Here is a 25,220-nt window from a genome sequence, read left to right on the forward strand (position 1 = left end):
CAGAAGGGGCAGGTACTATTTGCGTTTGCGATTGGCCATTTCACTGCGGTTGCGTTTGCGTGTCTAAAGGGCTGTGTCAAACATTTGTGCAGACGAAGCCACTGTCTGTCTGTTGAAATGAATCTAATTTCTTCTCTACGTATGTTTATGTTCCTCACAACTCAGATTCAACTTATGAGAAATTTCGATGTCAAAGCGAAAACAGAAACCAGATATCGATACATCCAACATCTGACTACAAACACGGAGCGTTTCAAATGGGCCATTTCATGTCAGGACATATCCTTACAGCGGTTAAAACCCCGAACTAGACAATATTTACAGGAGACACAACTAACAGGTTCTTGGAAAGAGGCTAAAAGACAACAGAGAACCAGTCAGATGAACTAAAACGCAAACACGTCAAAGCAGAAACATGACACCGCCCCTTAAACCCAATCTCCGGCTTCTCTTCTTCAACGCGGCTGATAGATGTGATGGTTACGTCGGCAAATGGAGTTGGGATTCGCATACTTTGTCGGCTTTGTGTGGTAAAAATGCCTGGGGCAAGACACTGTCGTTCTGTCAATCTTCCCTCCTGGAGACTCGCACGTTTCCGGCACTCTTAGCAAAGTCTTCACATCTTTTACCAGGTCTGGGTTTCGATCATAGGAAGCATAATGGTCAGATACAAGAAATCAGAACACAAATCGCAATATTTGACACGACGATTTGAACCCTATTGCCTCATCATAGAACTAGTGTCCCAAAAACAAAAGATTGATCCTTTGATCTGATCTGCAAAAAAAAGCTATGTTTACTTCTCTTGCAACTCAATATCGAAGATCAAGCAGAGAATCCATAGATTTCTGCGCAGTTGAACCACATCATCCGTGACAAAGCAACAAACAGAGTTCCATTGCAGAGGAATATAATCATATCAACTCGTTCTTACCGTTCATTACCTCACCAGCTGATCTGTCCGTCTCCTCCACTTCGGTCAACATGATCAGCTCCTCCACATCGGAAAACTCTCCACCATCTTCGAACTCATCCTCCGAGTTCAAACTCAGCCAAAAATCACGAAACCACTTCGACGTCCTCACGAGCTCCCACCACTTCGGCGAGAAATCCTCCACCTCACGGAATGCCACCGGATCGAACGCCGGCGCGTCAGGATTCAGCGTCGAGATCCTCCGATCAACCATGGTCGCCATCTTCCCTAAATTGTCGGGTCAGACTGAGTCAAGAGCGAGTGAGCGTTTTGGATAAAGCGATTTCCAAACCTAAATTTGCTTCATATCTGTCCGGCAGAGAGACGAATGCCTTATATAGAAATCCAGTTAACCGGTAAGGCAGTGAATTATCACTGACACGTGTATTGAAGTGGATGACGATCCAACGGTTAAGAGAAAAGGACGATGATCCAACGGTCATAACGTGCTTAATGATTGGATTTACCAATTTTATTTTGTTACTGGAAAAATACATTTATTTTTTTAATAAGGTACGAAGATATTTTTAACTGTGGGGAGAGGAATTTTCTAGAGTCGGTGAACAAGCGTTAAGCAACCATTAGATCATGGGCCTGTGGCCAAGGCCCAATAATCCAATAGATTACATCGTTATCGGCCCAAATTAATATTCCTTCAATAAAAATATACCTAGAATTTAAAAATGTTCATTTGTCATCCCATTACATAAATATTTAACTAAATTAGAATATTCAACGGCGTTTGGTTCTCAAGGCTACAATAAACTCGAGATGAAAAAACAATTAATGAATTCAAAGACAAGAGATCATATAGAGGCAATGTAGGAGACTAATTAGCATACGATACATCTCATGCTCATCCCTATGCATCACATGTCTGTCCGTAAAATACTTGCCATGAATTACCTAGAATAATTATATTCATTATTAATTAAATCATATCGGCTTGTATGTAGGATGATTTTTAACAAATAGAAAAAAAAAATAGAATAATTTAATTATACTGACATGTTTCCAAGGTATTGTAACTTTGTTGGCAACTTTTGAGATGGTGATCTCCATATTATAATAAAAAAAAAAGTCAACGAGCTTGTTATCGAGAATATTTAATTCCTTAACAGAATACGGGAAATATATTATTTCATTAAATCTTAGTCATTACACTAGACGATCGAATTAGTACAAGATGAAAGCTACAAGGCTTCCGTACACAGGCCCAAGTCTAAACCGTACCGTGCATGTGTGACATTCTTCATGGGACAACGTAACCTGTTGCACAAGAAACAAAAACGACCTTGTTAGTAATTGTATGTGAATGCATGCATGTATCCGAAAACCAAATTGAAACTTGAACTTTACTTCCACACTTGGTTCCGTGCGCGAGAGGTTTTCCGCAGAAGGCAGCGACATGCACGACCTTATCCATATCGATCTCTTCCTCGACAATGGCCGTGATGTGGCGGCAGGCACACGGAATGTCGGCAGCCTTCACGACGCTGCAGCATGCTGCCGAAGGGTCCACTCTCCGGCCCGGCCGCTGCACGTAAACCGCACATTCTTTCATCAGACCGGCAATGTCTCCACGACATTGCTGCTGCGCCGAAACTAGGGTTCCGGCCACCACGAAGATAGCTAACGCGAAGAAAACTCTGAAAATTTTCGCCATTTTATCTGCGATCTTGTTGTTGTTTTTTAGGGTTTGAGAATGTTGAGAAGCTCTTTGAGGGTTTTAGGGTTTATATAGAAGTTTACACATTTGGGTTCGTTGGGGTTTAGAATTGTGGGCACGTTTACCTATGTTTTCATGTGAATGGGACTCAAATTTTCTGATGAATTCCCTCGTGAATATAAGATGGTCTGTTTGCTAATACGATGCTTATGCAGAAGTTTTTGATTCGCCAGAAAGTATCAAAATTTAAATTACTTAAATCATTATTTTTTTTTATAATATTGTTCTTCTATAATGGAATAAATAGAAATTTTAAATCACATTTGAGATGGCTGATGCATAAAAAAATATTAAGATGTTTTTCGCATCTCACGAAATAAAATTACAAAGATTATCTGGGTCAAGTTTTGATTTATTTATATTTAAGTTTTGGATCTTTCGTTTTTTAAAATTATATATATTTGATTTTTACCTTGACTATTTCTTCAATTTAAATTTAAGTATTATTCGATTTAAATATAAGTATGAGTTAAATTTTATTTTCTTTTAGCTTTTCACATTTTATATTTATTTTAACTAATTTAAATCAATATGTCAACGATATTTTTATCATCCTTTGTCATAGAATCAGTTTTGAGATTTTTCTGAAGGTTTTATCATCCGTTTAAAAACATTATGGGGGTTTAATTGATCGAGAATAAAGTTAAACGCCAGTTTTGTAAATTGCTATATGGTTTGAAAATTTCCACTGGAGAACAAAAGGGGGCTAACCGGGACATTATTTTTCAAATTATCAGCACAACACAACCCCCTAACCGCAACATTGAATCTCACTCTCGTCCTTCTCCTTTTCCGCTGTCGTTTCACCTCTCCGCCCCGTACTCCCTCGCCGTCGCCGGTAAGTTGCATTTCTCTTACATTTATTCGCTTATCCACTCTCCGCCATGGATGCTCTTTCTTTGAGCTTTTTCCGCCATGCTTGGGAGGTTACTGAACAGTAGCGGAACCAGCACCAAGAGCCTCGAAACCTAATTCTCTCTAATCTCTTCTAATCATTTTTTGACCTTTAGGTGACTGGAATTTTGGGTATTTGGGGCTGAATCTTGGGTTACTGTTGTCGCCGGGAAAATCCGGGAGTCTGCTCTTATGACGGTGATACGAGAATTAGAGGTTGGAACCAGTTGGGAAGTGATTGGTGTTCTTTCTCTTCTTTTTTCTTGAGAAAGAGAGGGTGTTTCAGACATTGGAACAAAAACCTAACGGTGTTCAACCCTTTTGCCGCAGGCATATCGGTGACCCACCAAGGAATTTTGATCGCCTGATCGGCAAACTCTTGAGTGATGGATGATCAGAGACGGGCGCTCTGCCTGGAGAACCAAGGATTAGCGGATTTCATGTTGCGGACGAAGCGAGAGCTGGCCGAGAAGCCCAAGGGTTTGTCGGAAAATCAGGAAACGATCATTTACAGGGCGCATAGGAATGTTTGCAATGCAAAGGATCCGATCAGGACTCTCAAGGACTTGTCGCAGATCAAGTATGTGACGACTTGTTTCTCCATGGATTGTTGGATGGGGCCTAAGTTCTTTTGTTCTTGTTGGGTTTTAGCAATGAATTACAGATTTTTTTGTTCCAGGTGCTTTGTTCATCTTTATTTGAATTTAACCTTTTATATTTCTGACTAGAAAGTCTCGGTTGATCTAGGAATTACTATGTGGCCTAGAAGGTAATTAGATTCACTAGCTAAATTAGTAGTTTATTTGGCCTTTTCAAATTATTTGCATGTATTTAGCAAATTGAGTTCTTGTGAAGTCTGGTTCGTCATCAGGTTTGAGTTTGGTTTATTGAGATTTGAGAGGGTGTTGTCGTTGATCAAAAGTATCTGCGTACTGTTCAAATTTGTTGTTGTCTTATATGAGTGATTGGTATGCAATTGTTTCATGGCGAATTTCATTACAAGAAGTACTGGAAATGGAGACCATACTCAGCTATGTTCTCTACCAATGCATCTGGTTTATGACTTGGTACTGGAAAACATGGAACGGAGTTTGTTTATACCTGTTTAAGTCTTTTTCGGGGGTTGGGGTTTAGGGAGCTGGTTTTTGTTTTGGTTGGTTTTGTTTTTATCCAGCCAGAGATTTGTTCCTAATTTTGTCTGATTGGTTTTGCATTTGTTGTATAGAGGTGTTGGCAAGTGGATGCTAAAGCTCCTGCAAGGATATTTTGATACTGGAGCTGGAAGTTCTGAACAAGAAGTTCTGACTGAGAATTGTGTTGGTACGATCTTAGTGACGTCTAAATCAAATCCATTCATATGAATTATCTAGTTATTTTTGTTTGTGGCGCTTTTTTTTTCCAGTTGGAAATGCTAAGGCAAGGAAACGATATATTCCACAGAGGAATTCAGTGGCCTATGCGATGTTAATTGCATTGCACAGGTTATTTAGACGATTGTTCCACAGAATTTATCTTCTTTCTGGCACTCACTAAATCCATCTTCTGAAAGTCTCTTTTAAAATTCTAGTTATTATTGTTTGCCAGAGGGACGGTGAAAGGACAGGAGTTCATGCGTAAACAAGAGCTTATTGATGCGGCCGAAGCAAGTGGGCTTTCACGGGTTCCCATCGCGTATGAATTGTGTTTCAGATTCTAATATGATACATCTGATGTTGCTCTGATGTCAATTAATGCTGACCAGTTTCGTTCTTGAATTCCATGACCAGGCCAGAGAAAGGAAAAGGGAACAGAGGGCAGTTTGGAAGCTCGCCAAGGGACTGGTACACTGGATGGAATTGCATGAAGACTTTGATAGGGAAGGGGTTGGTGGTGAAATCTAGTTGCCCAGCAAAGTAATATTTCATTCCTATAATTCACTTTCTATTATTTGTGCTTCTTCAAACATTTTTGTTTTGTGTAAAACCTTCAATTTGAGCATGCAGGAGTAGTTTCCGTAGAATCTTGGTATAAGTTCTGTTACATCTGTCAGGTACATGCTGACAGAGGAAGGTCGGGAGGTAGCAAAAGAATGCATCGCACGATCTGGTTTATCAGATTCCCTTGAGATCTCAGATTGCGAGGAAACAGATCATGTGCAGCAATCAAGCAGAACATCTGATCAAAATTTTGTCTCCTCTAGTACCCCAACAGAAGAACTGCCATTTGCTGACCTAAGATCAAGGGAGCCAATAAATATCCCAATTGAAACTCTTGAGAAGGTACTTCCGGATTGCTTGTCCTGGCCTGTAGACCTTTTATCTTTTCCTTGCTGAACACCGTCTGTTTTTTTGGTTCTTTTCCTTTTTTATTTTCTTTGTTGAAGTATTTGTTGTCGAATTTACGTTTTGTCCTTGTATAGTTTACCCGGATTGGTTATTCCAAGGAACAAGTCATTGCTGCGTTCAGAGACGTTTCATACACTTCCCCAGATGAAGATGCATCATCGCTCTGGCTATCTGTAATGTGTCATCTTCGTGAAACGGAAGTTTATAATTCACATTCAGAACCTAAAAATAAAAGAAAAGATTCGGGAATTTCCTCTGGGGCGCAAACCTGTCCAGTTGTTGTTAGTGAGCGTATGGTCAACTGTCCTCTTTATGATATGTCTTTTTCCTAAGACTCGAATGTTTTATCTTACAAAAAGGTTATAACTTTGCAGGTGCAGTTGATATTGATGGAACTCAAAATATGCGTCTGCATTCTTGCGATGCTCAATACACACTTAGACCTTGCTCATCTGGTCCAGTTCATGCCTTGAGATCCTGCTCATCCATTGTATGTGATCACTGAGCTCAGTAGATGTTTGATTATTCTTTATGATTTGCATCAATTTCATAAATTATGGATACGACATTAACTGGATTGCTAATTGGTTTCAATTTTGTTCTTTTCTGTTTCATGGTCGTTTCCACACAAAGCCAGCTTCAGGTGGAACCAAAAGAACTGCAAATATTTTAAGCGTGCCTCCTCTGGATTTTGGGGAGGTTTTTGAGGATGCATATGAAGTGGCCCTAATACTGGATGACCGAGAACAATTTGCCACTATGGGGTATGTGATGAACATAACATTTATACCCCTTTCTTCTGAATCGAGTTCATATATGCTTGCTATGCTGTGGTTGGTGAAGGTAAAATGTATCTTTTTATTCCCAGATCTCGCTCCAGGAGAATTATTGACAACATATGCTCCGAATTTAAGATCAAAATTCAGGTTTACATTCCTCTTCTACACAGACATGAACCTATATATGTTTTACAGTAATCATGATGAATGCGAAGTATCCAACTAATTCCAATTTACTTATCAAAAGGCTTGCATGACTTTCACCTTACTTCAGATATATATGTCTGCATTTAAATGAATTACATGTTTTGGATGCTGAATGGTATTTTCTAATCGCCAGGTTAGACGCCTACCAGTTGGAGATGGTATTTGGATAGCTCGGCATAAGTACCTTGGCACTGAATTTGTTTTGGACTTCATTGTTGAGAGGAAGAAAGTTGATGATTTACGTTCATCAATAAGAGACAATCGTTACAGGGATCAAAAACTCCGACTTCAGGTATGTACCCTCTCGTTTAGGTGACTCAGTTTTCAACTTCAACCCACTATCATGACCTCCTGCTTAAAGGTTTCATGGGATTGTGCTTTATTGATTAGTTTTTTTCTGAATTTTCTTCTGATATTGGATTCTAATAGAGGTCGGGGCTCAAGAAGCTGATCTACATTGTTGAAGGGGATCCAAACACTTCCGATGCTGCAGAAAGTATTAAGACAGCGTAAGCATTTTTTTGGGTATCTTTTTATTGCTATTGCCTTTTCGCTTTTCTGATTGGTTTGTTTTTCATTTATGCGTAGTTGTTTCACGACAGAGATTCTGGAGGGATTTGATGTGCTGAGGACTACTGGTCTTGGTGACACTTTAAGGAAATATGGTTTTCTTACTCATGCAATATACCAGTTTTACAAGTCATGGATAATTGACGACCAGAACAATGACACAGTCCCATGTCCTCCTTTTGATAAATTTATCGAACGCTGTCAGGATCTCGATAAAATGACAATCAGTGATGTATTTGCCATTCAGCTTATGCAGGTATCAACCCTCGCTGTTATGTTTTTGTTGATATCCATGAATGGGTATGTTTGGGTTTTTGACAAAGGTCCCTTGTTATTTGCTGATTCGAGGAGTTGATTTTTTTTAATGCTATATCTGGTTATCATCTAATAGGTGAACTGCTATGCGAATCATATTTGGTTGACAACTTATCGGTGCAGGTTCCACATGTAACTGAGGACATTGCAGTAGCTGTTCTTGATATGTACCCGACACTTCTATCTCTTGCTTCTGCCTATTCTCGCCTTGTAAGTCTTTGCTTGAAACACTGCAACCGCTATAAGCATAACAATTGCACATATGTTCTCATTAAGGTCGGGATAAATTGTTTCTTACTATGACTTCTCTTGTATTTCGCAAAAGGAAGGGGATGTCTCGGCGCAAGAAGAATTGCTGAGGAAGCAGAGCAACAACGTGGTCAGTGCAACGGCTAGTAAGAACATTTTCCGGTTAGTTTGGAATGACTGATTAGTATTTCGGGCATTGCCTTCTATGGCTTTGTGTAGATTTCCAGTGCTGCTTAGTATTTCGGGTATAGTTTAGACATTGCGGTAAGAAAGGAAAAAAACACTTGTGCTTATTACTCAAATCTTGGCTTAGAAGTGTACAACAGTCACATTGTATTCAACGACAGCATTCCCTGACCGATCCATCTTAACTGTCTTAGCCAAGGCATACCCACGAGCAAACCTAAACACCCCTGTACCCCCAACAACAGGCATTTCCCTGATGTTGAAAATGGTGTTCCGAGCAAGAATGCTCAGAACACTTCCGTTGTAAATTCCCTCTAGAAAGGCGAAGTTCATCATCATAAGCAGGCTAGGTTCATGCTGAGAAGCCATGGAGTATAGACCCTGAGCTCTTCCCACAAGCTTGGAAGTCAGTTCTGGTCCTTCTGTCAGAGGATCATCTGCTACGAAAGTTTGTCCAAACCCGTTGATGGATTTATTATGCGGGCGAATGATCTGGAGGGCGGTTGGGGATTTACCCTCCACGATGTCATGGAAGTAGAAGTGAAGACGGGTCGTCTTCTCCATCTGTCTTCTTGTTATGGTTACCGGTAACTGCTCAGAGAAGACGCCGTCAGTGGCACTAAAGAGAGCAGGGAAAAGGATGAAGAAGGGCAAGAGGAGAGTTCTTGAAGTGAAAACGGACGCCATTTTTGGTTCTGGAACTTCACACTTGGAGGGTTTGGCACAAGGTGAGGAGATTTATTTATATGATATTTGCTCAGAGATTGCTTCTGTTGGTTTGGGCAGATAAGAAATGAACAGTTGAGGAGTTGTCAGCGGCTTTTGTGCGCAAAAGCTTACAAGAAGAGCATGCGTTGCTTGTTTCTCAAGCAAGCGTGTTTCTAAAAGTGGTACTGTATCCATGTGGTGCTGTTGCTGTGATGATCACTTGTTGCAGGACTCATAACACAATATATATATATATATGTATATATATATATCTTGTCCATTTTATTTTGATTTTAACCGGTTTTAAAGAACCAAATCGTATAACTTGGATGATTTTCATGATCTCGTTCCCCAAGTCTTGACGCAAGCTATGTTGGGTTTCTACCAAATTCTAGGGTATAGTGAATTCGTTTGTTCAAATCTGCAAATTTGAGGATAAATTGGCAAAAAAAGAGAACAAAACGTGTATTATTTTTTAATTAAATTTTAAAAAATTTATATCTCAACTATTTTTTTTAACCGTAATTAAATATACCAATTTTTTTCCATGCCTTATAGTACTCGGCCTTCTTTAGAATATAGTTTAATAAAATAACTGTTACATCATTGATAATAAAAAAAGCAATTATTCCAGAGTACAAATTACTATCATAAATTAATTTGTATATTTTAGTAGAAGAACTTATATTTTTGTATCTTGTGATAGACGAAGTATTTTCCTCGATTGAATTCCTAAAATATTATTTATTTCAAATAAAAATTCCAAAATTTAGGGAAAAAATAGTTTCAATGTACCCGGGACTTTTGGTTGTTGCCCACACTCCACTCATGCTCTTTCTTCCAAAATGAAACTCTCAATAAATATATAAATAAATCCAAAACTCATTAATTTCGGTTCTGCAATTTGGTTCCGAATCGAACCGAAAATGATGCGACTACGTAGATGGTTTGAGATATATAAATGATATGAAAACCCTCCAAGAAATAAAAGAGATTGGGGGTTCAATTTTTCTTGATTTTCTTGACAAATTTCATTAGAAATATTTTTCTAACCCGTTAAAGACAAGGTAAAAAAATGCAAGATAATTGCGTAACCACGCGCGTAATAAATCATGAAGGAAACATTTTAATAACAAATTGGAAATTAATGATCAATGTACAAGTTTTATAACTCACAAAAAAACTAGTGATAAATCATTCATATAATATATTTTATTTTTCCTACTGTGTTACATAAACGTTGTATTCTACGGTAGCATCCCCTGTGGTATTATCAAACCAAACCGTATGAGCCAAGGCGTAACCGCGCGCGTGTCTGAACGCGCCGCTTCCTCCGACCACCGGCATCTCCCTGACGTCGTCCATGACGTGGTTCCTTCCCAAGAGGCTCAGGCTACTTCCCTTGTACTCGCCCGAGGTGAAGACAAAATTCATCACCATGAGCAAAGCGACGTCGTTTTGGGCCGCCACCGCATAAATCCCTTGCGCCCGTCCGATCTCCCCGGATGAACGGTCTCGATCTTCCGTCAAGGCGTCGTCCGCCATCATGGTGGCCCCGAAGCCATAAGGGTTTGAGGCGGTGGTGGGGCCCGCGATCTTGACGACGGTGGGGTTTTTGCCGGCGACCATGTCGTGGAAGAAGAAGTGGAGGTGGGTTATGTTATGTCTTGGTGTGTCATCGCCGGAGATTTCGCCGGAGAAAAACGCGGGTCTATAGAGTGAGATAATGAGAACAATGAGAGCGGTGAAGTTGGCGGTGAGAGTTAGAAAAGATTTCATTTTTACTCGCATAAGATTGATTCAAGCCTTACGGAGTTTATTTCCAAGTTATTATAGAGGTGAAGAAATTAATGTGCCTTGGCAGTTACATTATAGTTAACTTACACGCAAAAACCCAACAGTAAAATCATTCTTTACTCATTGTATAATATACGATATTGTCTTAAAAAATGTTGTTTTTAATATTACAACAACTTCCAAGTTCAAAGGCCATGAAAAATACCGAGTTTAACAGTATTCAAATCTTTACATAACTTGCTTATATCTACTAAATAAGGTTAAAAAAATAAAAGAAATATCCAAAATATCCTCTTTTTTGTTAAAACTAGTTCCGTACATACCATCTTCTATATATATGCAGTATTGTCAGACGATGGTCACATTGATTATAGCGTTAAATTTATGATGATTTTACCAAGTGATTAGTGTGACAGTTAAGATACACCATGATTATTTAATGTAATCACCATAAATTTAACATTATAACCACTGTGATCACCATGTAATCATACCGTCATTCTGGTCATATGGTTATATTTGGAGAAAAATATGAGTAGAAGTGATTTTATTAAAAAGAGGGTATTTTGGATATTATTTCGATTAAACAACGATCTTTAAAAGGGTATTATCAGCTTGTATTTATCATTATTCTTTCCCATCAAAACAAATAGAAAAACCACAGCAATGTGTAATCTATTTATGTCATGAGAGAAAGTGATCATCCATATAAAAATGTTCATGAATCAGAAGCAACGGAGCCATAGTCATGAATCAAGAGAAGAGAGAAGCAAAGAGAAGCTGGTTCCAAATATCAGGGAGACCAGGGACACACCAATGGGTGCAGTCCATGCTCTTGAAGCCATTGTAACGGCTTGGGTGTGCATCTTTTCTCAGCTGTGACAGCAATGTTATGTCCAATAACTGCACCTTGTTCCGGACCGGGGCTAAGGCCGATCTCAACACTGTTGCAGCCATCGGTTTGCCTCCTGGGTAGGTCGATCCATCCACCGGTTGTTCCTCCCTTAGACAGTTTGTGACGCCCGGCTCGTTCCACTCCGATCCACTGTTCAAACCATATACATTTCAATTAGCATTGTCTTCAATTCTCTGTGTCTTATGTTCCAAACAAATCTATGGCTATTTTTTTAAGCAGTTCAGTAATAGTTGGAAAAACCCCAACAAAAAATTCGTAAAGTGGTTAAAAACTCACAAATACATACACTAACTCTTTTCCCATTTCTATAAAATAAATGAATTTTCAAAAATATTACCACTAGTAACGCTCCTAAACGGTGGTTGGAATATTTATATTTTGAAAACATTATAAAAATCTGATAATAAATTGAAGTTTTATATATATTTGTATAAAACTTCCATCAAACAATTGGTATGTAATATGAGAGAAATAATTGTTTTGTATGAATTCCATGAAAGAATACGAAAAGATGGGCTTACTTGTAATGGGAGGGAGAAATTCCTTGGAAGAAGATCTTGGTGGAGGTTGCGTTGACTTGGGAGTTGACCCATCGAGTCCAAGTCCTCAATGCCATTTTGTACGCAAACATTCTATCCATATCCTTCACGATCTTGCTTCTGTATTGTAAATAATCCCACCTATACCCCAACAAGGATTAATAAAACACATTCTTAATTAGGTGAAATGGAAATATATACGCACTCTACAATCACATAATTGTATGCAAATATATAACTGTTACATATGTTTAATGAATGTAATTTAATGACCATTGTTTTTATTTCATAAACCATGAAAATCAAAGTTTATTTTTCTTACGCTAGCTATTGAGAATTATGGGTTCTTTGGTTCTCAATAACTTGGAACCCTAATTCCCCACGGTTGGGTAGCGCAGCCGGTGAAATAGGCACGCAAAGCGTTTGTTCCGTTTCGAGTTCAAACATCAAGTCGGGGAGAATAGCATAATTTCAATCACATGATTTGCTCTAAACCGCGGGATTAGTGTAGGTATCGACTCAGAATACCCGATTATAAAACAGAAAGTTTGATATCGATTAAAACGAGGGGATCTTACGGTTGCTTTGGTCCTCGGCGGTACCACCACAGCCAGGAATTGAAGACCAAGACGTCCATGGTTTTCCAAATGTCGCCGTTCTTGAGAGAGTCCAATTTCATGACCCGACCCTTCTCCGTTTGCTCGATATCGACCAGATACGCCGAGTGGAACAGCATCACCGTCACGTCATAGTCCTATAAAAAAAAAGCAGGATACACCGCTAGATTAAAATCATGAAACCTACTCTTTGACTGGTGGATGGAGATTGAAAGAAAAAGTACTGAAAATCAATAAGGAAATCCAAATCAAATACCAAATGTTATTATAGTATTGTGTATATTTTAACGTTATATAAATTCTCCGAAAGTTTTGATAAAAAGATCGTAATATCCACCCCGAGTTTCAACATTGGAAAGAAGATACTAATTGTTGTTGTTCCTGTCTATCGTTTAAAAAAACTTTTACATAGATATTTTCTATCATACAGTTTAGAAACTCTTAATAAAATAATTAGATATATCATCAATTTTTTATTGGCCTAAATAAACCCAATAAAACTAAACAAAATTTTAAAGTAATGATTTTATTTATACAATTATGAGAGCAACAAATTAATGACATAAAGTTTGGAATTTATCAAAATAACATGGAAAACAAAAAATATATTTACACTCTTAATTTAAAATTTTAATTGTAGTTTCTAAAATAAAGACTATTTTTTGTTCATTAACACGAAGGATTAACTATAACAATAATAATAATAAATCGAATCTTAATTAAAATTAATCATTTAAAATAAATTGCTTCGTAGTTTTGGCCAATATAAATTGGCAAAGATATTTTGGAGTTCCGACGTTAATTTTCAAAAAATAAAAAAAGTTTTTTTTGGTTCTTTTGTACAAAAAAGAATGAAATGAAGAAAAATAATTTACCTTGAAAATGACAGAAGAGATGGTGCTGTTCATGGAGCTCTGCCTTATGATTTCTGAGGAAGGAGCAGCTGCATGCAATAAGCACAAAAGAGATTGCCAATGGTTTAGACTTATTGAATCTCCTATGAACATTATCTTCTTCCCCTTCATCCTCCTCAAAAATTCTTCTCCACCTATTCTGCAACGAAATTTTCACGTTTTATTTTCCGATTATTTTTATCGGTTTATCTTTTCGAAAATGTGTAGAACTTTGATTGTATATTCCAAGTCCCAAATCTATGCCATTGTGATTATTTTTACTCAAATCATAATCTCTAAGATTTAGTCTAATTTAAAAAAAAAGAATTATAAGTAGAAATTAAGATGTTGTATTCATTAAGCTTAAAATCATTGAATTAATTCTCATTACAATTTCACAAAATCAGTCAAATCAATTAATTGATACAATCATATTTTCGGCTTTAATACACTTTCATGGACTGTCACTAAAAAAATCACGGCAAATCTAAATTCATGTCACAATTTTTTAATATATTGATTTTAATATTGACATAATTTTTATTTATAAAATATTCTACGCGCGCGTCTATTTACATTTTCTGATGAAATGGCACTATGATTTTGTCTGGTTGTATTATATATATATACACACACACATGTTCACGTGCATCCTGTTGTCCCACGGCATCTCCGGGAACATCTCCACAACTAAGCAAATTCCAATCATATGATATAAGGACTAACCTAAGATTATAAAGTCATCACAAATATAATTATCATAATAATTAACAACCGTAATCATAATTGCATCCCTTTATTAATATTTTACTAACCATAATAATAGCAACCACAACAACCAATCTAAAGTCCTACAACCAAAAACATGGATTTGATTGCATGTTTTTGTCAATGCAATTACAGATCGTACTGTCGAACATTTAGGCGTTTATTAATTTATCTTTATTTTATTTTTAACCTCCGACCGTAATAGAAAATCGGAATGAGCAAGGAATAATTACGAAGAATATTATAGAACTTTAAATGCCTAGAATTAGACTTCGAAAAAAAAAAGGATTAATATGTTTTATTAGATCGCATAGCTAGAGCTACCATTTGTTAGATTAATTTCTTAAATGTCTAATATTCATGACAATAGAAATTTCATCCATCCAAATGTGGAATTCAAAAACCACAAAAATCAAATATAAACATATATTTGAAATACGGTAGAAGGAAATATTACGTTTACGTGCTCACGGGCAATAGATAGATAATTTCAAGGCAAGACCTCCAATCAAATTCAAGCACCAACACAACACGCAAAAAAAAAAAGATGGTAAAAAAAAAAACATACCGTGGTAAAAAGCATTGAGAAGGTTGCCATCGATACAGGAGATAGAGAGAATCAGGACGGCCATATTTCCGACAGTCGAACTCTTTGCGGATAAACGGACAAGACGTCGGATCGTACAGAGGATACGCCTCGTCCAAAACCCATCTCCCTTCGTACACGTTACAAGTTCTCGATCCATCGCCATTCTTTTCCTCCGCCGTCCGCGTCCTGTTTACGTTCTTCTTGTTGATCTCCAACGCTTCTGATGACGATCCAAACCCTAAATTCTGCAGGAGGACGAGAAGCAAAACAGAAACGCATTGTAACAGTAATGGGAATGAAAGATTTCCCATTTCTTTTTTCTGGGTTTTATTTAAATACAATTTGAAAAAGAGAAAAGAGAGCTTTTGATTCGAAAGATTGGGTTTTGATTAGTGTCTAATAGCTTTGGGGACTTTAGGCTCCACTAATGTATAAAGGTTTTTTTTTTTTTGGTGAAACTGCTTCCTTAACCGCTGATAGTTAAAGGGGTCATAAATGGGGAATTTACTTTCACGATGTTGATGTTATTTAATAAAAGATTCTTTTATGTTAGTGACACGGATGTTTTTGGAGTATATATGCAAAACAGTATATGATAGGGATAATATATATGCTATTTTATTTTGGAAAGATATCTGACTAGAAAATCGAAAAAAAAGGTTAATTTCACTATTTTTTTGAATTGAAATTTCTTTTTTTCTTTTTACATTGTAGAGCGATATAAATCAGTTTTTTGTATAATTGGGATGGTTTCTGAACTTCGATTTTATATTTCCATTCTACACTCGGAATCAACCTTTGTGTTACCGGTCACGAAGATTGGGAACACATCCTTTTCAACAAGACACTCGTCCTCGATGATTTTTATCATCTTCAATTTGACCATTCGACCCACCACGTAGTAGTGGGTTTATAAATCAGTATTTTATAGACTAAAATATATATAAGTTTCTCTTTACCAATTTTTTGGGGTTGGGATTAGAGATTATTAAAGAATAAATAAGTTAAAAGATTATTATTGAAACATAATTTAAATCATATTCGTTGATTTCCATTAAATCAGTACATCATGCGAAAAGAGTGACAAATGTAGGGTTAGAAAAGAATCTAAATATAGAATTAGTTTTATGATTTTAAAAAATTCGATTAAAAATTCTAGCTAAAATTTAGAATTCATTATTCGAAGGAACGTGGAGGGAAAGTAATCATTCACATAATTGACTTCATTGTTTGTACACATTTTCTAACATATCAAAAGGATAAGGCTCAACGAGTATCCCATTAAAAGGTCAAAATAGTTGCCCCATTATAATTTTTAGGATATTATTCCTATTCCTGTTGTTTTTTTCTTTTTTGAATATATTTTATTTTAGAATTAAAATGTATATGGAAAAAGATTCCAACTTGGGATAACCCGACCCATATAATTTTCAACATATTTTGGTTACACATTTATAACACAAATTACTGGGCTCAAAATAGGTTGGATAACCATTTCGACAATGCATGGTGTAGATGGGCTTTGATCTCCAAAGGGTGTTTTTGGTTCGAAATGGCAAACCTAGAACAATTTGAATTTGGGCCAAATTTTCCCTCTTATATTAAAAAATGAACCTTAAAAAAATGTTTCAAGCAGCAAAAAGAGCCGAGAAAGGCGAACCCAACAACATCTAACAAGAATAAATCAATGAAGGTAAACCAAAAATAAAATCTTAAAATATTGTTTTGTATCCATATTCTTGATGATGAGATGTCAAGATTGCTCTAATGCTGAAAACTTAAGGATATCTTTGAGTTAATTCAGAAAACTAAGTTTCAGTTTCTCATGAAGCAGATGATAATCTAATTCAATATGCTTCTTACATGCATCATAAAATTGATTTTCGGCAATGTAGAGTACTGATTGAGAATCACAATGCAAAACTATCGGTTGTGAAAATTCAGCAGAGAGGAAGCTTCCGTCTGAGGCGGAAGGTTAGGGAGTCTCTAATTCGTTTGGAGGATTCAGGTTCGCTCGTTAAGTTTATCTTTTGAAGGAACCGGAGCTCATACGACGACGTTTTCTAAGGCAGAGGAAACGATGCCGTTTTGCTTTGGAAATGAAACCGACTGCCATTACGCAGGAGAGGAAGAGGGGGGCTAGGGTTTCGGGCGATTTCCGGCTCAGAGGTTTTTTTTCTTTCGCGTTTTGGGTTTCCAACTTTCCGGTGAGTCGTCGGGGTTTCTGTGGCGTACGTCGGGTGTGTGTGTGTACGTTCTTCACCAGTGTATCTTCTCGAGTACCGTGTCGGCCAAGACATAGATTTGAACTCCGGTGTTCCTCTAATTTCTGCACGAAATCACGAGTCGGAGAGCAGCGGCGAGGGGGACGATACCACCACACAGATCAACTTCCATGTAGCGAAAGAGGATGCATAACAAAGACTGACAAAACCTAAACCAGATTACTCTTGTTGGAGTTTCACAAGGGATTTTATTCTTCAAGAACTCACTCTTGTTGGAGTTCCATTGATCAAATAGACAACTGAAAGAACACATTTGCCCTAACAAGAAAGTGAGATGTTCGACTGTAAAAGCATGACTCGAACGACATTTAAAGGTTGTCTGTGTTTGCCTTCTTCTACTGTCTGAATTTTGTTCAGGAGAACGGAAATCGGTATGTTTAGGCAAATAGACCCAAATTCACTTCAGTAATCACCCAAAGAGTCACCTCGAGCTATGGTCCAACCTACATTCCTGGATTCTGGAGCTTGTACCAAAGCTTTAAGCTTTATTACGAGTAGAGGTAGTTAACCACCGGCAATGAGCAGATTGTAGCAAAAAGATAGACACATAAAATAAAATGGAATACAAGGAAATTATTGATTGGAACTATATTGGTTGGTTGACATAACTGGTTGTGTCATTAGACAGTAATGATGATAGTATGAATGTTATGTACTAAAGAAATTCTATAACGATAGATCACTATTGACATGACTTGCTCCAAACCAAAATAGGTCAAGTAAGATTTTGATAGCTAAGAGAAAAACATGAGAAAAAAAAAAAAAAAAGGGGGGGTCAGTTTTGGCCCGAAGTCCACTCCGTGTCACCCAAAAATATTGGGTTTTGGGTCTAAATTTGTAAACCCAAAAAAAATTAAGATTTTCATATGGGCTCAAATCGGCCCGAACTCGAACCTGAATTCTATAGGACCATACTTTCGGGTCGCCAGAACCCGAATCCAAAATCATTGGGCCGAGTGCAGATTTGGACCGGACCACCGTTAACATCCCTAGGAAAAAGGTGCGTGGAGACATATGGTGTAGAGATTGTCAATCGTTCGGATAAATTAATTAGAAGAAGATCTATTTCGTTGCGGGTAGCCATTTATAACATTTGTGTGAATATCAAAGATTATACGCTCTTGATGATAAATATGAAAGTGGTCCTAACATCAAAATGACATATATACGAGTCATTAAGCCTCATCAAAACTTGACATCGTTCCTTCTTTGATATATCTCTTCCACATAACATCTACGAATATTTGTTAACATTCTTAAATCCCTTTCCTAATGAATTCAGTTCCGTGTGAAATAAGAATTCAAATCCAAAGAGCTTTGTTACACTTAGGACTTAGGGGTGTAAAACAGGTTGGCCCAGTCCAGTCCACCCTGGCTCGTTTCGATCTGGAAATTTTTTTAATCCAATCCAACCCAACCCGTTTTTTAGCGAGCAAAAAATATATCAGTCCAACTCATATCGTCTTAGTCTGTGAGCCAAACGAGTCGGCATACGAACCAAATATATAAATTTTGAAAATAAAATTTTAATACTAAAAAATATTTAATAATAGTTTTAATATTTTAAAAATATTTAAAATATTTAAATATAATAAAAAAATAAAATTTTAAACAAAAAAACTAAATATGTAATAAAAATATAATTAGTATATAAAAATACTTTAAAATATATAAAAAATATTAAAATTTTAAAAATATTTTTTCTGGCCCGCGAGCCAGTCGGTTCGTGAGGACTAGCTCATTTGGCCCGATTTTTTCTGAGCTCAAATATTTTGAGTCCGACTGAGAAAATTATGGATTGATTCGTGAACTAACTCGCGAGTCGCGACTCGTTTTATACCCCTAGTTATATATTATATGGTTGGTGATGGATGAAGTAAATTTTCTTAATTGTTTTTCAAGATTTTACTAAATATCACTAGCAATGTCCAAAAGGGAAAAATGACATCTTAAGTGTTAATTACCCGACCAATCTTTCGGGTTTGGTAAAATGTAATTGGGCCGCAGGCCCGACAAACTTGTAGGTTATAAACAAAAATATCTAAGTAGGGTATTGAATGATTTCTATAACAAATTGATTATGTCTTTGTTTTCTCAAAACTTAAATTTATTTTTAATACCTTCACAATAATAAATTTGTTCAAGTGATTGTAAATCTTTTTATTAATTAAGGTTTATACAAATATTATCCAAATTTTTTGAATAATTCATGAAAATAAAATCATGTTATTACTTTTAAAATTTATAAATAGGTAAAATTGATGAAAAAGGTATTTTGAACATTTTTTTATTAATAGCTTTCGTAAATTATTTGATATATATTCTTCATACAAACATATATAATAAAAATAATTAAAAGATTTTTGAAGTTTCATTAATAATCAATATGCTGTCATTTTTATAATTTTCGCCAACTAACAATCTATCAACCAATCATTTTATCTCGCAACAACTACCAATAATCGATAGTGTAACCTTGATCCTCTACAACACAAAGCTTCCAGTTGTCGGTATCACGGATTTGGTATGGTGATATAAACAGCCATTCCCTAAAAAGTTTTATTATTTCTTAAACCTGGCTATCATTTATTACAACATGTTTAAGTTTTAAAAAACATATTCTTTTAAAGAATCTGCAAGTGTATTGTCCTAATAAACCTTTCTTTTGGTCTTATCTCTTGCAAAAAAATAAATTAAAAGGCTAATATAATTATTATATTCCCATAAAACGGTTTTTTCTTAAGATTTTCCATTTGTAGGTTATTTCTTGATGAATATACTATTTCAAGTCTCAGGCTATGGTATAAAAAGGTGTTAAAAGAAAAGGAGAAATACCATTCAACGCCGCCGAGGTAACTTGGTTTCGTTGTACGAAAAATAATTTTCGATGATTACGAAGAGTTTCTTTAATTCTCGCTAGATCTAAATTTTTGAAAGATTTTCGAATTCAAATTTTCATTTTAGAGGCCGTTTAACAAATTTTCTGTTTTTCTGTGGGACAGATATATGGTGACGCTGGCTATAATCGACGGTCCGAAGGCAGAAGTCGACATGAATTCGAAGATTTCAAAACAATCTTTGGAGACCGAGTTTGAGAAAATGGATCTCAGTGAAAGAAAAATCCCTTCCTTTCACAAAAGATCGATAAGTGATACTATACTTTACATCGGCATTGATCCTGAAAATTTTCTTTATGATATCAATAATTTCACTGAGATCGGAGATTCTGATTCTTCTGAGGCAAATACTTTAGATATGAATGATATTACAAACGAAGATATGGGCGATTTTGTTGATCTTGGCCAGTATGACGAAGAGCTGAAGGAACCAACAAGGTTATTGACATTGCCCATACAAAGATTTTTTATTTATTTATTATAATTGCCCATAAAAATGATGTTACATACATATTACATCTTAGTTAAAAATATGTTTTATCATAGACAACAATTTTTTGGGGTAAAGATTAACCTCAGGTTCGAACTCGGGTGGAAGAATACTTTACCAATTTATAATTTACAATTACCAATTTATATTTTTAGATGCATTAAGTAATTTTTTAGATGTGTAAATAATTTTTGTTGTTCATGGTAACAGTGAATATTTTGGAGATGTAGAAGACGCTTACTATGAAGAACTTTCGTGTTTGGAGGAATTGGAGAAGGATATTGAAATTCTCGAGGTGAGCGTTTAATAAAATCCTTTCAATAAAAAGGAGTTACAAAAAATTATCAAATAACTCACTTGTTCATTTTTATTTCAAGGCGCAAATATCTTCTCTTAAAGTTCAATTGAGGGAATGTGAACGCATGTGCCAAACGGCTGATGAAGAAAGCAGAATCCTGACGGCCATGATCGAGGAGGCTCGGGCTTATCAGCCAGGCGATCATGGTACATATATACGATCTATGTCCAGATTATATTTACAATAAATATTGTTTAATTTATTTAAAAATATGTTTTAATTACTCATGTTAAAAATAAGAAAACAGTATATTCACCCGAGAACTTATGAATTTATTTAAAATAAATATACAAATTTTAAATTTGTCCAAAAATATACAAGCTCTTTTAATTTTCATATTAAAACTTGAATTTTTGGGAGTTGTGTAAAAGTTTAGAGCTTAGTTTTATTGTGTTTTTTCGGTAATTTTTTGAAACTTCGTGATTCGATTTTATTATTTTTCAGAAGTTCAGTGTTTAATATACGAGTTAAGAAGAATTCATGTGATTTTTAAAAAAGTATAATATTTATGCTCGTGAATATGATACATTACTTATGCTTTTTCTCTTGGGCAGTGGGTATGGCTAGACTCATCGAGTTGATGGATGAGCAGCAACGCTTGTGGAATCTGCGATTTATGTGAGATTTCAAAGCTCCGAGTGCCATGGAAGATCAGAGAATGGTTAAATCCTCTCGAATAAAATTGGATGCATCAACATTTTGTCTTTTTTCAATGTTTGGACCGACAGGCTGAGTTCCGTCGCAGTTTTATGATTTGATATTGTACCGGATATTTTTCGGAGTTATATTATATGCAGAATAAGAGAGGAAATCTTTTTTTTTTAAAGAATATATATTATCATAATACCCAAAGTTATTTGAATATCAAGTGTATGCTAGATGTTTTTTTTTATCTAGATATATTGAGTTTATATTCTTTTGGATTTTTTTTAAGAAACCAGAAGAAAAAACTTTATAACTTCCTTAAAAGTAAATATTATCTCATCTCCTAAACACATAATAATAATAATAATAATAATAATAATAATAATAATAGTTTCCTTGAAAATATACCGTAAAGATGAAATTTCGTGATATATGTGGTATATTGGAAGAATCATTGGCCATGGAACAAGATAAGGATGAAATTAATTTGAGTTTATCTTAAAAATTAAGAGATAAAGATAAATTAAATTAAAAGAAGATTCGATGCATATTGGATGGACACGCGTCGGTTATCCGCTTGTGGAAATATTCGTCTTCATCTTCGTCTTTGTGGATTTTATAAAAATGTTATTTCTATCTACGTCTGTGTCTCACAATATCCGGATATCCGTAACTATTCACCACTAAATAATAAATAATGGATATCCATGAATATCCATAACCGTGTGTACAATATACAATATTTATCAATTTAAAATTAAAAAATATCCTACAAAATCATATATATTTAGTTTAAAAAATATACTTAAAATTAATTTTTTTTAAAATATTAAATATACATAAATTTCTAGAAAGTTTTTCAAATATATAAAATGATTTTGAAATTAAAAGGATTAGGATGTGATAGAAACATTATAAAATCTAAGGTATTTTAGTAAATAGTTTAGAAATATAAGGGTAACTTTGTTTTTTTTATATGTATATTATATATCTATGGATACCTGTTGTCTAAATTTTTGAAACCCGAATCCGAATCCATCATACGGGTTTTCCACAATGTAATATTCGTTTTTGTTTCCATTAAGTATCGAGTACCCGAGACCGGTACGTGCAAATCCGCGGATATGATGATATCAGGGCTACAACCAAGACAGAGAGCTAAAAAGGGTATGTTGGAGGACTCTTGGCACACGAACATAGAGAGATGATACTTGTATTCATATCCATATTAAGACTTACGATTCAGCATGTCTCCTAAACACATGTTTCTTGTGTTTTAACATCATATCCAAAGGAAGAAACTCATGGAATGAGTTGTCTCTCTGGGGCCAATCTAAGTTCAATCTTAGGAGATTTGGCGAGAAGAGAACTCAACTCAACTGCATAACCTTGCAAGGGATCAGTGATGGCAGAGACAGATCCTTCTTCTTCTTCTTCTTCTTCATCTTTCTCTTTGGCTTGCTTTGAGGCTAAAGTTCCATAAAACAACTTAGCAGCATGTTCCGTCGAAAGGACGTGCACCGACTCGTGCAATTTCCGGAATTTTGATTCCGTTTCTTGTTCTTCGCCTGTCAATTTTCCTCTCAGGTCATCTGGAAGGAACGCCAGCGCACTTCAAAGCGTTTGAAAGAATGCATAGATTAACCAAAAAGGGGGAAAATGTTTCATTTTTTCACACTGCTCTTGGCATGGAAACATATCTCGAGGGGTTATTAGAGCATTACCTAGAAATACCTCTAACAAGCCCGAACTTGTAGCCAGCAAGAACAGATTCCTTAAAGCCGATGTTAAATCCCTCCTGCGCAGCAGCTTCTTTCCCAGCAATAATCCCATCACGGTATCCAATCTATGACATCGTTTGCCAAAATGCAATAGCCAAAAGTTTAATCACAATCAAAAAGATGTTTAGAGAGGCAAAAAACCAAACACAACACGAAGTAAAATGGTACCGCATGGAATTCGTCACGCCTCCTCTGCCATTCCCTGTCCAAGGATTCTCTATTCGATTCCTCATCTGAACCCCATACTGACCCATCGTTGTCTTCAAAGTTGTAATCATCACCACCTAAATCAAAAGGACAATTCAGTTTCTGCAGGAACCAAATCTCAACAACAACAACAACAAAAAACGAAGTGTGTCCTGTCCAAAACCCGAAAACATTGATATGGCACAGACTCATAACCATGAACTTATAATACAGGAAGCCCAAGATAAGCATCCGGCAACATGGCAACAAAGATTCATAACCATGAAATTACATCATCAGAGAAATAAAAGCAAGAAATTTGAGGAGCCACAGAGTTCTTTACCCAAGAGACATTGAACTCTTAACACAACATATGAACATAATTGTGAAATCTTTCAGCCCAATAGGATCAAAAGTTCAAAACTTCATTAGCTATGAGTATCATCCAAAGCAATAAGAAGAAAAAACCAATAAGAAACTTCACCCCCAAAAAACAAAACCCATTGCAATACCATGTGAAGCTGAGTCTAAACCAGGTTTCGAAAGCCGCAAGCTTTCTCCATAAAGCTCTTCAGCAAGATTGGCCTTCACATCTGTAAACACAAACAATTATCAGGAACAAAGTACTCTAATTGTTCCTCGTCAGAAAAAAAAAATCATGGTTCAGGCATTTTATCAAACACTAATCGTGCAGCTTTTGATACACAAACGCATCGGACAAAATGGGTCTCTGGAGAAAAACAGAAACACATTAAAAAAAAAAAATCGTTTCACCATGCCTGGAGAAAAGGAGAACAGCTAAATCAAACGAAAAAGAAAACAGACAGAACCTTCCGATGGCGGATCCATCAATTGCAGTATTTACCGCCGTTAATCACTAGAAGATTCTTTTGGAGGCAATAATCTCTCGAGCTTTCACTTTTCCACGATTACCCAATTTTTAGCGTCATCCGATTGTTATCCCAAGCGATCCCAGCCTTTCTTTTCTTTTCTTTTCTTTTTTTTTTCTCTAACCTAGTTTCCCCCTCTTCATTATTTTTTTTTTATTTTTATTCGATTTTTTTTATTTTTCTTGTTACCTTCGCAATAAAAATTGAAATGGACAGTTTTAACTCATTTTCGAATTATTCAAAAATCAGATACTTGTTCATCGAAGATCAGAAATCGATATTTTGCACAAAGATACCTGTAATTATTTTGTTGTCGACCTATGTATACGATGGTTTCATTGGTTATTTTTTTTTATACTATTAGTTGTATTAATTCCCCACCCGGCCGGTCCGAGGGGGTTTAACCCTAATAACCCACTTGGGTCGCAGCAATTTCAGGGTACACCACCGAAAAAAAAAAAAAATTTGCGACCTTATTACGACTAATATATAACTAATATACAACTAAAATAAGAGTAGTTTATTAGTCGTAATAAGTTGTATATTAGTTATATATTAGTCGTAATAAGGTCACAAATTTTTTTTTTTTTTTCGGTGGTGTACCCTGAAATTGCTGCGACCCAAGTGGGTTATTA

At 35.9% G+C, this 25,220-nt stretch overlaps 8 protein-coding genes across 12 annotated transcripts; 2 read left to right on the plus strand and 6 right to left on the minus strand.

The window, feature by feature from the left end:
- Positions 1–198: 198 nt before the first annotated feature.
- LOC104819116 (polyadenylate-binding protein-interacting protein 2) lies at positions 199–1,283 on the minus strand. 3 transcript variants are annotated; one of them, XM_010549026.2, is made up of 2 exons: positions 935–1,282; positions 199–634 (listed from the first exon to the last, which is right to left on the minus strand). In XM_010549026.2, exons 1-2 carry the CDS (start codon positions 1,194–1,196, stop codon positions 456–458), a joined length of 441 nt encoding a protein of 146 aa, XP_010547328.1. In that variant the 5' UTR covers positions 1,197–1,282; the 3' UTR covers positions 199–455. The 3 variants fall into 3 exon arrangements, with proteins under 3 accessions (XP_010547328.1, XP_010547330.1, XP_010547329.1); XM_010549028.1 differs by having other exon boundaries at positions 540–634; positions 945–1,283; XM_010549027.2 differs by lacking the exon at positions 199–634 and adding an exon at positions 641–777 and having other exon boundaries at positions 935–1,283.
- An 825-nt stretch (positions 1,284–2,108) lies between these two features.
- LOC104819118 lies at positions 2,109–2,659 on the minus strand. Its single transcript, XM_010549029.2, has 2 exons — positions 2,333–2,659; positions 2,109–2,242 (listed from the first exon to the last, which is right to left on the minus strand). The coding sequence occupies exons 1-2, from the start codon at positions 2,637–2,639 to the stop codon at positions 2,226–2,228; spliced, it is 324 nt and encodes a 107-aa protein (XP_010547331.1). The 5' UTR covers positions 2,640–2,659; the 3' UTR covers positions 2,109–2,225.
- A 791-nt stretch (positions 2,660–3,450) lies between these two features.
- On the plus strand, positions 3,451–8,381 carry LOC104819120 (crossover junction endonuclease MUS81). Of its 2 annotated transcripts, none has more exons than XM_010549031.1 (17): positions 3,451–3,540; positions 3,713–3,812; positions 3,927–4,176; positions 4,822–4,916; positions 4,999–5,077; positions 5,181–5,267; positions 5,363–5,488; positions 5,626–5,854; positions 5,995–6,211; positions 6,295–6,410; positions 6,554–6,684; positions 6,789–6,846; positions 7,040–7,198; positions 7,336–7,415; positions 7,495–7,732; positions 7,915–8,001; positions 8,117–8,381. In XM_010549031.1, the coding sequence occupies exons 3-17, from the start codon at positions 3,983–3,985 to the stop codon at positions 8,219–8,221; spliced, it is 2,001 nt and encodes a 666-aa protein (XP_010547333.1). In that variant the 5' UTR covers positions 3,451–3,540; positions 3,713–3,812; positions 3,927–3,982; the 3' UTR covers positions 8,222–8,381. The 2 variants fall into 2 exon arrangements, with proteins under 2 accessions (XP_010547333.1, XP_010547335.1); XM_010549033.1 differs by having other exon boundaries at positions 6,301–6,410.
- Positions 8,308–9,150, minus strand: LOC104819119 (dirigent protein 22-like). Its single transcript, XM_010549030.2, has one exon. It carries the CDS (start codon positions 8,911–8,913, stop codon positions 8,350–8,352), a length of 564 nt encoding a protein of 187 aa, XP_010547332.1. The 5' UTR covers positions 8,914–9,150; the 3' UTR covers positions 8,308–8,349.
- An 889-nt stretch (positions 9,151–10,039) lies between these two features.
- Positions 10,040–10,730, minus strand: LOC104819121 (dirigent protein 22-like). The gene has a single exon (XM_010549034.1). The coding sequence runs from the start codon at positions 10,723–10,725 to the stop codon at positions 10,156–10,158; it is 570 nt and encodes a 189-aa protein (XP_010547336.1). The 5' UTR covers positions 10,726–10,730; the 3' UTR covers positions 10,040–10,155.
- A 651-nt stretch (positions 10,731–11,381) lies between these two features.
- Positions 11,382–15,216, minus strand: LOC104819122 (protein trichome birefringence-like 40). Its single transcript, XM_010549037.2, has 5 exons — positions 15,033–15,216; positions 13,679–13,746; positions 12,765–12,940; positions 12,169–12,327; positions 11,382–11,776 (listed from the first exon to the last, which is right to left on the minus strand). Exons 1-5 carry the CDS (start codon positions 15,214–15,216, stop codon positions 11,485–11,487), a joined length of 879 nt encoding a protein of 292 aa, XP_010547339.2. The 3' UTR covers positions 11,382–11,484.
- Positions 15,217–20,115: 4,899 nt separating this feature from the next.
- Positions 20,116–21,887, plus strand: LOC104819123. Its single transcript, XM_010549038.1, has 5 exons — positions 20,116–20,190; positions 20,341–20,673; positions 20,936–21,020; positions 21,103–21,229; positions 21,638–21,887. Exons 2-5 carry the CDS (start codon positions 20,345–20,347, stop codon positions 21,703–21,705), a joined length of 609 nt encoding a protein of 202 aa, XP_010547340.1. The 5' UTR covers positions 20,116–20,190; positions 20,341–20,344; the 3' UTR covers positions 21,706–21,887.
- Positions 21,888–22,868: 981 nt separating this feature from the next.
- On the minus strand, positions 22,869–24,704 carry LOC104819124 (yae1 domain-containing protein 1-like). 2 transcript variants are annotated; one of them, XM_010549039.2, is made up of 5 exons: positions 24,526–24,701; positions 24,208–24,288; positions 23,678–23,793; positions 23,453–23,574; positions 22,869–23,340 (listed from the first exon to the last, which is right to left on the minus strand). In XM_010549039.2, the coding sequence occupies exons 1-5, from the start codon at positions 24,542–24,544 to the stop codon at positions 23,031–23,033; spliced, it is 648 nt and encodes a 215-aa protein (XP_010547341.1). In that variant the 5' UTR covers positions 24,545–24,701; the 3' UTR covers positions 22,869–23,030. The 2 variants fall into 2 exon arrangements, with proteins under 2 accessions (XP_010547341.1, XP_019058692.1); XM_019203147.1 differs by having other exon boundaries at positions 23,232–23,320; positions 24,526–24,704.
- Positions 24,705–25,220: the final 516 nt, after the last annotated feature.

The sequence above is a fragment of the Tarenaya hassleriana genome, unplaced genomic scaffold, assembly GCF_000463585.1.
Source record: "Tarenaya hassleriana unplaced genomic scaffold, ASM46358v1 Cleome3, whole genome shotgun sequence".
Lineage (NCBI taxonomy): Eukaryota > Viridiplantae > Streptophyta > Magnoliopsida > Brassicales > Cleomaceae > Tarenaya > Tarenaya hassleriana.

Coding starts and splice junctions, on each gene's coding strand:
- LOC104819122 (XM_010549037.2), bottom strand. CDS start 15,216: ATGGCGATGGATCGAGAACTTGTAACGTGTACGAAGGGAGATGGGTTT. Junction 13,747..15,032: donor TCTCAATGCTTTTTACCACG/GTATGTTTTTTT, acceptor TATTGCATGCAG/CTGCTCCTTCCTCAGAAATC. Junction 12,328..12,764: donor CGCCGAGGACCAAAGCAACC/GTAAGATCCCCT, acceptor GTTGGGGTATAG/GTGGGATTATTTACAATACA.
- LOC104819124 (XM_010549039.2), bottom strand. Junction 23,794..24,207: donor TTTAGACTCAGCTTCACATG/GTATTGCAATGG, acceptor CTTTTGATTTAG/GTGGTGATGATTACAACTTT. Junction 23,341..23,452: donor CTTGTTAGAGGTATTTCTAG/GTAATGCTCTAA, acceptor AACGCTTTGAAG/TGCGCTGGCGTTCCTTCCAG.
- LOC104819118 (XM_010549029.2), bottom strand. CDS start 2,639: ATGGCGAAAATTTTCAGAGTTTTCTTCGCGTTAGCTATCTTCGTGGTG.
- LOC104819116 (XM_010549026.2), bottom strand. CDS start 1,196: ATGGCGACCATGGTTGATCGGAGGATCTCGACGCTGAATCCTGACGCG. Junction 635..934: donor AGCTGGTGAGGTAATGAACG/GTAAGAACGAGT, acceptor ATCGAAACCCAG/ACCTGGTAAAAGATGTGAAG.
- LOC104819120 (XM_010549031.1), top strand. CDS start 3,983: ATGGATGATCAGAGACGGGCGCTCTGCCTGGAGAACCAAGGATTAGCG. Junction 4,177..4,821: donor AAGGACTTGTCGCAGATCAA/GTATGTGACGAC, acceptor TTTGTTGTATAG/AGGTGTTGGCAAGTGGATGC. Junction 7,416..7,494: donor GCAGAAAGTATTAAGACAGC/GTAAGCATTTTT, acceptor ATTTATGCGTAG/TTGTTTCACGACAGAGATTC.
- LOC104819119 (XM_010549030.2), bottom strand. CDS start 8,913: ATGGCGTCCGTTTTCACTTCAAGAACTCTCCTCTTGCCCTTCTTCATC.
- LOC104819123 (XM_010549038.1), top strand. CDS start 20,345: ATGGTGACGCTGGCTATAATCGACGGTCCGAAGGCAGAAGTCGACATG. Junction 21,021..21,102: donor AGGATATTGAAATTCTCGAG/GTGAGCGTTTAA, acceptor TTTTATTTCAAG/GCGCAAATATCTTCTCTTAA. Junction 21,230..21,637: donor TTATCAGCCAGGCGATCATG/GTACATATATAC, acceptor TCTCTTGGGCAG/TGGGTATGGCTAGACTCATC.
- LOC104819121 (XM_010549034.1), bottom strand. CDS start 10,725: ATGCGAGTAAAAATGAAATCTTTTCTAACTCTCACCGCCAACTTCACC.